General features: G+C 40.5%; 1 protein-coding gene across 2 annotated transcripts in view; it reads right to left on the bottom strand.

The window, feature by feature from the left end:
- LOC122838278 (unconventional myosin-VIIb) overlaps window positions 1-12,896 on the bottom strand; it is a 32,678-nt gene that overhangs the window by 10,490 nt on the left and 9,292 nt on the right. Inside the window, exons 15-34 of one of the 2 annotated variants that reach the window (XM_044128802.1) lie at window positions 12,395-12,567; window positions 12,146-12,286; window positions 11,905-12,063; window positions 11,733-11,825; window positions 10,841-10,935; window positions 10,378-10,462; window positions 10,070-10,288; window positions 8,531-8,743; window positions 8,214-8,426; window positions 7,974-8,141; window positions 7,046-7,345; window positions 6,806-6,966; window positions 6,550-6,676; window positions 5,807-5,926; window positions 5,194-5,244; window positions 4,537-4,710; window positions 3,341-3,568; window positions 2,429-2,596; window positions 2,239-2,356; window positions 798-924 (exon numbers count right to left, since the gene is read on the bottom strand). In XM_044128802.1, coding sequence (XP_043984737.1) covers window positions 798-924; window positions 2,239-2,356; window positions 2,429-2,596; window positions 3,341-3,568; window positions 4,537-4,710; window positions 5,194-5,244; window positions 5,807-5,926; window positions 6,550-6,676; window positions 6,806-6,966; window positions 7,046-7,345; window positions 7,974-8,141; window positions 8,214-8,426; window positions 8,531-8,743; window positions 10,070-10,288; window positions 10,378-10,462; window positions 10,841-10,935; window positions 11,733-11,825; window positions 11,905-12,063; window positions 12,146-12,286; window positions 12,395-12,567 — 3,133 coding nt within the window. The remainder of the gene's footprint in view (window positions 1-797; window positions 925-2,238; window positions 2,357-2,428; window positions 2,597-3,340; window positions 3,569-4,536; window positions 4,711-5,193; window positions 5,245-5,806; window positions 5,927-6,549; window positions 6,677-6,805; window positions 6,967-7,045; window positions 7,346-7,973; window positions 8,142-8,213; window positions 8,427-8,530; window positions 8,744-10,069; window positions 10,289-10,377; window positions 10,463-10,840; window positions 10,936-11,732; window positions 11,826-11,904; window positions 12,064-12,145; window positions 12,287-12,394; window positions 12,568-12,896) is intronic. The other variant, XM_044128803.1, reaches the window with a different exon arrangement.

Here is a 12,896-nt window from a genome sequence, read left to right as displayed (position 1 = left end):
CAGCAAATGAGCTTTCTTTGAATCTGTATACTCTGACTAACAATTAATTGATTACTAAATTAGTTGACGATTATTTCAATAACCGATTAATCACAACTAATTCAACTCATCACAACTAACTCGATTAATCGTTTTCAGTGCTTTAGACTTGACACAATGTTCTAACTTTGAGTGAAACTCTTATTTTGAAGTAAGACAGGAAGTAGCTCTTTAGTTGCCTGTTGTGTTGACAGAATTGCCTTGTGATGAATCCAAGCTTGCCTTGGATTCATCACAAGGCAAGCTGGACATGTAGGAATGACTTGTAAGCAGTGTGGGAACTGGCTAACCGTTAGCCGCTAACAATGCTAACCTTTGTAGCGTCCATTCAGTATAAAATTAAAGGGCTATTTCGCAAAGATGTAAGAACGTACACAAACTTGACTGGCATCACACCAAAACGTTCTCATAATTCTTGTCTAGCTTTTCAAATGTTTCCACTGGTATTCTGATGGTTCATCTTTGCTGAGGAGCTACAGGTCCAAAGCCCCATCAACAGGATCTCTACCTAATATAAGTCAGGACTCAAAAATATCACTTCTACTCAGAAGAAACATGTTGGTAAAATTAAAAGATTACATTAAAGCCTAAACTGGGAATTAATAATTTTGGGCTTAACTGTAAAGACTGGTCAAACCTGGATCAGTTGTTCTACGTGCATTGCGTGTTGGATGCTTCACCATACACCCATTTCACATTTCCTCCAGCGTGTCCGCTCCTGTTCCAGATCATCCTAGCTGAGGAAGAAGCGTCTCTACCTGACGGTGTTGACTCCCGTCACTTCTGGGAAGGACAGCTCCAGCAGCCTCTTCTCCCTCTCATCCAGGAACGTGATGCCGGTCCAGTTTATCGCCACAATGAATTTACTCTTTGGCAACGGGGGACCTGGAGACATAAACACAGGTCACATTCAAGAGTGAGACTGCCTTAGGTTCTTCTGTCACATTCATAGAAACTAAACTAAGCACCCAAATTATATTCCTATCATCAGTAAGTAAATGAATTAATTCCGCTGAGGAACATGAATTAATGAATTAACATGAATTAAATGAATTAATTAATGATCCATTAATAAAAATGGAGCTGTTAGGGTCCAAGACTTGGATGTGTCTATTTCTACACAGTGCCTACATTTTTCAAAATCATAAGTTCCTAAATTAATCTTGCAGACAGATAAAGATACACTTTCATTCTAGACTTGAAGTCAAGTAACACTAAAAGAGGAAGTGAAGTTCATTTGCATAGAGCTCAAAAAAATTTTTTGACACTTTTGTTGTGAGCTGATGTAACACTTTCCACTTTCACAATGCAGTAAAGCTAAGCGACGGCGTCAGTTCTGTACAACCTCTGATCACCTGAACAGGACGGAAAAAATAACCAACATAAGAAAGGAGCAAAAGAAGAAAAATTATGTAACAAGTATGTAAGGTAGGTGCTCCTGTTCAGGGTTGCTAAATATCCTCTGGTCTAATTCCATTTCTGGGTTGGAAGAACAGGAGTCTAAAAAGTATTCTAATAATGTTGATCCAAAGTATGTAAAATAGAAAAACTAGATACTCCTGTTCAGGGTTGGTAGATTAGTATAAATCAGTATCATCTGGTTCAATTCCTTTTCTGGTTTGGAAGAACAGGAGTCTAAAAAGTAGTTCCTAAGGTAGTTTTTCTGGATTCCAAGTTCTAATCCCTGTTCTGGGTTGCTAAATAAGTATAAGTAAGTAAGTAAGTAAGTAAGTAACCTCTGGACTACTGGGATGCTAGCTAAGTATAAGTATTTATAAGTATAAGTGCCCTAAATTTGTAAAAGTAATGAGTACTCCACAGTTTCTAAGTAATAATAAAAACTAAATGTTCCTGCTCTGGAAGAATTTTTTCTGGATTCTAAGTTTGTTCTAATTCCTTTTCTGGGTTGCAATAATAGGAGTCTCTCTGCATAATAATCCAGAAGTATTTCATAAGAAAGCTTTTATGCATATTTAAATTATATGCATAATTTAAATATGCATATAAATTATATGCATAATTTTATAAGCATATAAAATACTTCTGATATCCTGTAAAATTTCCTTGGAGAGTTGAAACACTTTATTTCACTATTTTACTCTCTCTGAAGCTGTTTTTATTGTGTTTGTATTGAAATAAGGAGACCTGGAGACTTGATGAAGATCACAATTTAAAAACTAATGACAAAGGTTGTCCTACCCGACTGCTTGGTGACCTCAAAGAACCTGGAGAAGAACATGGGCCACTTCTCTCTGGCGTAGTCAACCACCTCTGCCTTCACCAGGTCCGCTTTTTGTCCAGAACTCAGGAAGGTGCTCTGAAATGATTTGTGTCCGTTAAAAGCTGCTGGAGGATTTGTTTTTTCATTGCTTATCGTAAGGATCCCAACCTGAGCGTGAGCAGTGTGGATCATCTGAACCAGTTTGGGTTCTGACTTGGCCTCCAGCAGAGAGTTCTTGATGCAGTCCTTCACCGCCTCCTTCACGTTCTCTGGGCGACTGTCTGAGCCGTGCTGGACGTACAGGTGCTTAGCAGCGAGCTCGATGATGTCATCCTCCTGTGAAGATGGGACAAAAAAAAAAAACAATAAAGCATCTTTATTTTGCAGAAATAAAGATGCACCGATCTAATATCTAGATTCAAGATTCTTTGTGCTCTGAGTGACACTGTTCTTCATTTATTTTACATTATATTTAGAATTCCTAGTTGCTCTTCCTGAACCATTTCAAAGGTTTGTTGCAGTTTAATTTTTACTGATTTGACTAAAGTGGTCAAATTATTATTTTTATTATTATTATTTATTTTGCATTTTTTGTTATTCTCCTAACTGCACTGACTGAAGAGGTTAGTTGTTTTTGCATGTTTGACCAAACTTGTGATGCTATTGGTGTATTCTAGTTCTTTACCATTTAGAAAAAAATTGGAGTGTCTTATGTTTTAACCATTTTTAAATGAACATTATGATAAGTTTTATTAATGTCTAGCTGAAGACATGGTTTATATAGCCGAAGCTAGAGTAAAAGAAACACTTCGAGATGCTTCCTCTGCATTTTTAAAATAACAACGTCATCAGCGTACATCAAAGTATGAACACTGTGACAGGGATTTGGTAATGTGTTAATGAATGGGGAAACTAAATTGTTAATACTATTAACTTAAATGTGAACCCTCATTTCTGTTTTTCTAAAAACCTACTAACAGTACACTCTGGAAAGAATGGTTAATCTCATCAAAAGCCCCAAATGAGTATAATATCCATGCCAATGATGAGAGTATGTAAGCATTACATTACAGTGCCCACCTTTTCGGTCTGGTACTCCCCAAACTTCAGACCGTGGATGATCTGCCTGTAGATGAGGTCAGTGCTGATCTTGTCCTCCTTGCAGTCGTGCCAGGGGGTGAAGACCTCCTTTCGGAAGATGAGACGCCACGGAGCGTGCTGCTCCTGGCCGCCCCTCCTCTTCACCTCCTGCTCACACTGGGAGATGGCGTCCATCACGTGCTCCCGGCCGCTCCCCAGGGCCCACACCTTCAGCACGAGTCACCAACAAATCAGTAACTAAAATCAATCACATTTTATCTGCTCAGCAGTCATACAGAGGTGGAAAATTTATTTATTTTTATTAGTCTTTAGAAAACTAAAGGGAAAATCTGAAAAAAAGAATTCTAATAACAAAAAAAAGTCCAACATTTTTTATCTGAATTTTTATCAATCATAATATCTAATATATATATAAAGGTTTAGAATATTTATTGACATGCTCAACATTCTGTTTGACTGCCAGTCAAATTTGTCAAGCTGCTTCATTCCTCAAGCTAGCATAGCTTAGCTAACTAAAAATCAAACGGTATGGAGGTAGCACTAATGCTAAACGAATGTAATAATTAGTGAGAATAAAAAATAAAAGTGAGAAAAGCATTCTAAAAGTTTATGTTTCTTTACATATTTTGTAGCATTGCCTGTTTATTTGCAAAGAGGAGCCCCGGTGGCTAATGCTGTCTGAGGGGCCGTAGCATGGAAGAAATTGGGACCAGCTGGCTCAGATCACTGGTTAATTTTTCTAGCCACATTATTAGCCTGTTTAGCTTAGCATAGCTTAACTGTACACAACTCTATTACTAGCGCCATTGTGCTAACTCTATTCAACTTATCAACTTACAGTCAAAATTATTGAACCATTATACACTAAAAATTGCAAACAACTGTTTAATTATCCTTTTTAGGCTTTTTTTTCTAATCATTAAACATTATAAACATCAAACTGCAAATTGGACTAGAGATGGAAATTAACCACTTGGCTAAATGCTTATGTACTCCTATGTTAATGTTTAATATGTAATGATCTATTTCAAAGAAAAACTTAAAACAACAAGAAGTTAAATATTAACGACCGTTGTAAAACAACAAAAGGAACATTTCTGGCATAAAACCCTAATCTATGTATGATACGATATAAACAAACTGATTGGCAGCTCCGCTGCCCCAGTTTCGTTTACCTTTTCGTACATGGCTACGTAGAGAGAGAAGCCAAACGTGTCATTTAGCTTGATTTTATTAGACACAAGTTGGCAGACTTCTTTGGATGTAGTTGCCGAGTCGACAGGAAGGTTAATGGATCGTCCATCCAGCAGCGCCACAGACACCAACATGGGCTTTTTTGTCTTGGTTGCCTATGAGATAGCAGAAAAATAATCTGTTGTCAGACGAGCAACAGATGAAGAACATGTTTCTACTGTACTTAGCGAATGGACTGCATTTATTTAGCACTTTACTAATCACATAGTTCTTTCACTCCTGGAGAACATGAACACCTACACCCATGTGCTCTTCCTAGACTTCAGTTTAACACATCAGTGAGAATCTCACCCAACATACAGCATATTACTGGGAAGGCTCAGTGACATCCCAGTAAGGGAAGATGAGTAAATTCAAAATGTCATCCCAATTCCTCACAAACTTTTACGGGTCAACAGTGAAGAGAATCCAGAGAAACGCCACCATGATGTGGTTTGGGAACAAGAAGCTCTCCATGGTGTCATTAAAATAGAGTTTACTGGTGGAACCTCTCTCACTTCGCTACAGGATATTTATATCAGCCAGGTCACGAAGAGAGCTAAAAAACATCAGAGACCGAGCTCACCCACAGCACTCACTGTTCTCACTTCTGCCTTCCAGCGGATGTTACTGACGTAGGAAAGCGAGAACTGACAGGTTAAAAAAACAACTTTTATCCCCAGACTATCAGGCTTTCAAACTCAACGCAGTTTAAGTGTTTGAAGCTTTTAATTTTGCATGACTTTCTACTCTTTCTTCTTTTTTTTTCTTTTTTTTTACTGTAACGAAGGGAAATTGAGGAATAATAATTTCATTGCCAAGTTTGTTTTTGAGATTAAGAAATAAAGTCATCTCTATTTATGTTCTCACTGAGTCACAGTCATAAACAACACAGGTGTATTAACTAAGCTTTTCTGAATTGTGGGGCTTTTTACTTGGTTCGCATGCAACTTTGATATTTGGGACATTTTGAAAACAATTCAGTTGTTGATTAACTAAAAAAAAAAAAAGAAACAACTCATGCAAAATGACTGTGATGCAAATGATTGATGTTTTTCTTTATGAATAAAAACAAAACTGTTTAAGGGAAACAGTCAAATTTGCTCTTAGATCTCATTTTAGTCATGTAGAGAAGCAAAAATATATTATTTAAACGTAATACACTTTTAAATCCTCCACAAAATAAATAAATTAAAAAAAGCATATCAGTACCTGCAGCTCTAGCCAGGCTGGAGGCTCCCCTCTGGCTCCGTTTGACATGGTGCGCCGCAGCCTCTCGGCTAAATGGGACGGAAACCCTCCAGGAGCAAAACGGATGAAACTTTGAAGGTACTGACGAGGACAAAAGACAACAGACAGTCAACAAAACATTGTTCTTCACCGGTGGTGACATTTAAAGCTGAGTTATCTAACTTTTACAACAAACAAGCAAATGTTTTTCACATATTAGTTAAAACTGTCACCATGTTGTCACAGTGTAATATGTTCCTAAAGGCTGAGCTGCTTCACCTCGTCCCTGTGCTGCTGTAACCCGTCTGATGAAATGCACCGCTCTGGTCTTACCGCTGTCAATCATGCTTGTGTACGCACTGTTAAATGTGCTAATGGCAGAGAAACAACTCACCATTACAGAAAAACTGTTTGTCCGCCGATGTTGGTGGACATGCTAATGTTCATGGCTAGCATTTGTGGCTACGCTATCAGGAAAGAGCTTTAATGTAGCAGAGAGCAAGAGAGAGGGTGATTGGCAGCAGAAAGACCCTCGAAGAGAGGCTCTTTTTTGTTGTTTCTGACTGAGTGGAGTATTTCTGTAGATGACAGCGGGAGAACAGCTATCTGTCTCTTACTGTCACTATGTTGTGACAGTATGAGACAGCCAACCAAAAATCTATCTTTTTATTTTTTTAAAGGTGCATGCTGCAGCTTTAAGCAGTCAGCCTACTCCTGCTCCTTACTTTCAAGAAGCGCTCACTGGGTGGAAACACGCCCAGGCAGAGAGACAGCAGGATCCACCCACGGAAGTAGCTGTTCCTGTTGTTGTTTTCATGAAGCTGTTTGCAGATCTGACAGTAAATCTCATCTCTGTGTTGGGGACACACACACACACGCATACACACACACACACACACACACTCATTAGTTTTATCAGTTCTCCAGAAGGAGCAACTTCAATCAGACATTCTGGGATGCAAAAAGGCAAACAGCTGGAACCTCAGGTCAGGCCTGATGATGCCGTATCCCACGATGTAGTGGACTTTTTCAAGAGACGTCAGGGGCCTGTCCAGGGTGGGCCCTTCTCCGATCATGACGTTACTGTCCTCACTCACAGTCTGCAGTGTGGTGGGCTTGGACACCTCCGTCAGGTCATCGGACTGAAAGAAACGAAGACGAAACAGGAGTTAGCGCGTCCATGACGACCGTCGGATGAAACGCCTCACCTTCTGGCCTCACCTCCTCCATGATGATGGAGGGCTTCCTCATGTTCGACACGGGCCGTACGTTCACGCTTCCTTTACCGGGAAGGACTTTTTTGTTTCTGGACAGCAGGTCGGTGAACGTGGATCCCTTTCTCGCTCGTGGGTTGCCTTCGGGCGCGGTGTACGACTTCAGGTTTGGGACCGTGTCGGTGGGCACCGAGGAGGGCTTCCTGTTTTTCGACAGGAGGTCTGTGAAGATCGATCCCTTCCTCTTCTGCTCTGGCTCTTCTGCGATGACAGCAGGTTCTGCCTCTTTGTTTTTTCTCAGCACTCTCTGAAAACCACCAAATTTCAAATATTTATTTGAACATTAGCCATTTTATAGCACAACCAAGTAACTATGATACCTTCAGTTGCTGTACATATCAAATAGGACATAAAAGAAATTTGATTTCGTATTTAACACCTTCAAATTGGGTCTTTGTCTCTTTAAAAACTCCTGCTATTTCTGAAATTCCACCTTCAGGAAGCCATCACAACATGGCTCCTTCAACTGTGTTTTTACCAGCATTTCACCGAGAAGTAACTCTTCTAATGAGCTCAGCAGATGCGCAATTCCACCAGCTGTTTGCTAATTGCTGCTGGCTAGTCTGAAGGAGCTGAATGGGGGAATCACAGAGGGCTGCTCTGTGAAGCAGAAGCTTGCAACGCTCAGGATGAGTTGAGCCTCTAATAAGGTGTTGCTACGTGGCCCAAGGCGTTTTAGAACGGTTGCCACGCAGATCAAAGGATTTCTCAAACATTGATGAAAGAATCAAAGCAACACTCCAGGTATGTTTTTAATAAAATAACAACTTTACAAAATGTTGTAAAGCTCAAAAAAATACAACTTTACCTAATACCGCCCCTTTAAAAGAAGAGAAACCTTTCCAGATTCTTCGCCTTCCTGCAGGGAATCGTACCTGATCCAGGCCCACCATGTGGCTCAGACGTCTATCCTGTCTGGAGATCAGGTCCTGCGGGACGTACCGATCCCGGATGGCGCTCCCCTGCTGAAGCCTGCTCGTTCTCTTCGGCTCGGGAAGATCTCCCAGAAATCTCAGAATGATCCACCAAACTGTCAGCGAAGCCTGGAGAAAACATGACAAACTTCAGCGACAGGCAAAAGGGCTGAAACAAGTGAACCGTAGACGTTTCAGCACCATAACATCTCCTTCGTCCTCATGGTAGAGCAGCGGCTGCTGAAGCCTCTGCCGGATGTAGGTGGGCGTGGCCGCTCCCTGGAAGTGAATGGAGGCGAATTTGGAGAAGGAGTACTGATCCAGGTCTTCGTAATCCTCCTCGGGAAGCTCATCTTCCATGGGAATCTCGTCGATATCTATCTCCTCGATTATAGTCCGTTTCCCTTCAATGTTCTGTAAAAAAAACAAAAACAAAAAAAAAACCCACATGAATCGTGATAAACGGACCCACCGTGGCTTGAGAGGAGAGGGACCACGTGAGCGTCGAGAGTCTGAACCTCGAATCCGACGGGAGCCTGGCCCTCCTGCCCTCCGACCACCACGTTGGGCAGGAAGCCAAAGATGTCGTCCACCATCTCCTGGTCGCTCTTGTTGGCAGCCTGCGCTCTGGCCTCAGTCTCTCTCTTTTGCTTCAGCACTTCTTCCAAGTGCTTCTGTTTGGCCAAAATGGCCCGCCGTTCTTCTTCCCTCTCTTTAGCAGAGAGGTGCATCTAAAAGAACGAGAGGCACAGGATCAACAACCTGAGAGAGAAACTTCGCCTTTTTAGGTTAAATCTCTAAATCCAGCGCAGATTGACAGGGATGGAACGTCAATATCGCTGTAAATATGCATAAAGGGAGAATCATGGTGGTTCAGATATTCAAATCAGATCTTTCATTGGGTCTTTCTGTGACAGTAGTCTGTGTTGAACCAATGCCTTCATTAGATTTTCTTTGGATACTTCAGTTTTACACTCACACAAAGTTCTTAAACATGTTAAAAAGACAATTATACCATACAGGATAAAAATATTTCCTTCAACATCTCAAGTTGTACCACATTTGCAGGCTTCTTATAACCATCTATGGACTTCTTGCATAATTCTGTTGGATAATTATCTCTTCTGCCTACAGAATTGGTGGAGTCGATTTAGGTTTGTTTGGTTTTTTGCCACAGACTCAATATTAGGTCGAGGTGTTCGAATTTTAATTTATGTTTCATCCATTCTAAAAGCAGCTTTGAGGTCATATTTTCTTCTATGTGTGTCTTAAATCAACTGGAGAAATGTTCCTGGATTTCTAAACTTTGGCTGAAGCGGTGTTTGTGATTCCAGTCTCAAGTGCAGAGCATGAAATCAAAAACCCTGAGACATTTCATTATGCACAATTCAGGTCCATGCGGAGCAGCTGAAGGTGTAAGACCTGTGTAATGCAAGTGAAATCGTTTAATTGAATTATTTACATGTGGTTTTTGTCACCACAGAGAAAAAGCTACACACCTTCATTTGCTTGATGTGTGACGGCAGGATGTGGATTTCCTGTTCAGCTTGTTGAATAATAGTTAAACTGAGTGAAAATTAAACGCAATTAAATGTAAAATTATCGTTTCAAAAATAGACCATTTTTTGACACAGACAGTGAAAATGAAGGAAAACAAAAACATCCGAGATCTAGATATGTGGAACTGTTTAAAGTAATGATCTTGGAACCTGCAGTTGTTTAGAAACGGATCAATAAGCCGCTCCCAACATGCGCAAAACCATAATTCTATATTCATAATCTTCTCTGATCTGTAGCGAGTTGATTTCACTATTGTTCTGAATGTTGGTCAGTCCTGTTAAGTCTTATATATGCTAGCAAAAAAAAAGTCTCCGGCAGTCGATCGTGATGATTTATAAGAAGACAGCAGGACTTGGATTGATCAACATTTAGGATTTAAATGTATGAATAAAACTATGTAAGCCTGAATATATGAAAAAAAAAAAATGATTTAAAGTTTTACATCAAAGTCTTGCTTCTTCTTCCCTGCAATAAGATAAAGTTCGGGTTCTTCTTACGTCTCTCTTCATCTTTCCAATGCGTCTTCTTGCCAGCATGCCTCTGGTGTGCGCCTGCAGCAGGATCACTGCGTCTCTCTTGCGCTTCCACTCCTTCCTGGCCAGGTGACCTCTGACCTGCGTTTGCAGCACCAGCACGGCGACCCGCTGCCTCTTGTAGTTGAGGTGGATGTGACGGGAGCGGGCGATAGCCTGCAGCCTCGCGAAGCCCAGCTGCACCTGAAACCAGAGCATGACTGGAGGTTTAATGGACGCTGTGTGGCATCAAATACATCGGTTCTTAAATGATTCTTCAGAAAGCAACCCACCACTCTGTACAGCTTCCTGCCTTTGTAGCCTCTCCAGTATTTCTGAATGACGAGAGCAGCTGACCTTTTCCTCACAAATTCTTTCCTTTAGAGAGAATGAAGCAAAGTACAACTGTAATTAGGCCCAATTAGGCCCATCACAATACCCTTTGCACAATAAATTGACCCAATAATTATCGCCATAAATGATGATATTGTTGCTGTGAGACATTTTCAAGCTAATAAGTGTTTTTTACAAAATTGAACACTGGAGCTGCAAAATATTATAAATATCCAAATTAAAACAAAACCATCAAAAACAATTGAAAGAAAACTGAAATAAAACTGAAACCATAAATAAAACTGATCACGACATCTCTGTAAAAAAAATATTAATCATCAGAACAGGGTGCATTGAGCTCCTTTTTATTTTAAAACACACACACACACAAAAGAAAACCATCTGTACGGTTTTCTCTCATACCTGAATTTGTATCCTCTCAGGACTTTTTGGATCAGAAGAGCTTTTACATTTAACTCCTTTATTCGCTCCAGTTCCAGCATGGTGTCATGGAAGTCCTATGAGAAAACAACAACATATATATATATATGGCTCTCTGCCCAGGGCAACGGCAAACTGTTTTTGTATTGCTACTTTTTGAGCGTGGCCAATGGGTGAAGCCATGTGACACAGGAGCATTGCTAATTGACAGCGAAGGACTCTGAGCTTAACTGAGGGTGTCTGAGAATTTAAAGTCTTAGATTTATGTATCCAAAAAGAAGGCCTTAAAATGTCTTAAATTGATAAAAAAAAAAAAAAAAAAAAGTAAGTTGGTCTTATACATCAATCACAGGTCTTGAATGTTGTGGATGCAGAAATATTTAGTCTCATGTATTCAGTTTTTTTTTTTTCTTTTGTAAAACATTCTTGTCAGGGAAAAATGGTAGTCACACACACCTTCAAAATCTTCTGTGACTCCAAGCGTTTGAAGCTACGGTAACTAGCTGCTGACATACAATGGTAACTTTTTTACGTCCATTATGGCTAAGTGCAAATTTATTGCCAATTTATTGTCTTTTGTGCATTTCTATTGCAAAAACAGGTCTTAAATTTAATTCATAATTGTCTTAAAATGTCTTACTTGTCTGGATAGTTAGTCAGTTGAATCACAGATTCATTTGAGATTTGTGGCTTTTACCATTTCAATACCATCTTTAACTTACAACCACATTATACTTCATAGCAGAAGTATTCTGCATCAATTAACAAATGTTTTTAAAGTGCCTTGGCTTAAAACTTGAAAAATGTGATTGTCAGTTTACTGAAATAACTTATTAAACTAAACCCATCCACCCACGCAAAGTTAAAGATTCACCTTGAGGAAAATCTTTGTCTTGCCCGTCTTCCAGTCGCCTTCTCCAGCAAGGACTCTCTTACAGATGCTCTCACAGCAAGTCTCCTGGCTTTCCTGTTTCACAGCACAAACATGGTCTTGTATTAAAATGCGAAACGGGTCGAGTGGAGAATTTCAACATGGCCCAACTCACAGTTTTGGGGTCACAGACGAAGGTCCTCAGGAGGACGCGGTAGCGGTCCAGGAACTCGCTGAAGGTGTACCGGACCGGGTAGCCGGCCTTCCGGATCCTGATGGTCTCCATCATGCCGGAGTAGCGCAGCTGCCGTATGCACAGGTCTCTGTCAAACAGCTGACACAACAGACTTGTTTTACTAACAGTCAACAGGTCAGTAACCGCTGCAGAGGTCCCTTTAGGACCAGGCTCGGCTCACCATGGGCTTCTTGAAGTCGTTGGGTTTGATGCAGCGGATGAAGTAAGGCTGACACACGGTCAGGGTCTTCATGAGGGAATCCAGGGACTGACGGAACTGGCCGGACAGAGTCGGAACGCGCTTCTTGCCGTCGGAGGCTTGCTGTGAGGCCAACAGCGAAAGTCACACATGCGAAAATGAGCTGCATGCTAAAGGAGCTTTGCTACTTTTAATTGGCCGTGGTTTGTTTTTTTTGTTTTGTTTTTTTACCCGCAGGCTGTTTTTGGGCGTGTTGATGATCAGCTTGGGGTTGACGCTCTTGACCGGGTTGGAGTTGGATGTCATTTCGGAGGTGAAGGCCTGTTTGAGGAGTTTGTTGGTCGACGTGTTCACCAGCTGGATCAGGTCTGAACTCAGAGTGTCACGGTTCTTCTCCAGAAAACCTAGAAGGTGGGACGATAAAACCGCTGTACAGGTTACACAGATTTAAAACATAAAGATAGATTTTGTATCTTGTGTTGACCTCTTTCTGCTGTTCCAATAATTAATAACAATAACGTATATAAAAAAATTATGTGCTTGTTAAGACATCGTTGTCATTTTGTTTCTCAAAAAGGTTTCAAGACACTCAAAACAAACATCCTCCATTGTAAGCAAAGCAAGTTTTTCAGGAAAAAGAAATGGCTAATTTTTCATATTGTCAAGGAATAACTACTCCTAAATGAGTCATTAAAATAAACCCAGCAGAACTGTAGTGGTATAATTAAGTTTC

The sequence above is a fragment of the Gambusia affinis genome, linkage group LG10 (assembly GCF_019740435.1).
Source record: "Gambusia affinis linkage group LG10, SWU_Gaff_1.0, whole genome shotgun sequence".
Taxonomy (NCBI): Eukaryota; Metazoa; Chordata; class Actinopteri; order Cyprinodontiformes; family Poeciliidae; genus Gambusia; species Gambusia affinis.
This window is presented reverse-complemented; position numbering and strand designations above follow the sequence as displayed.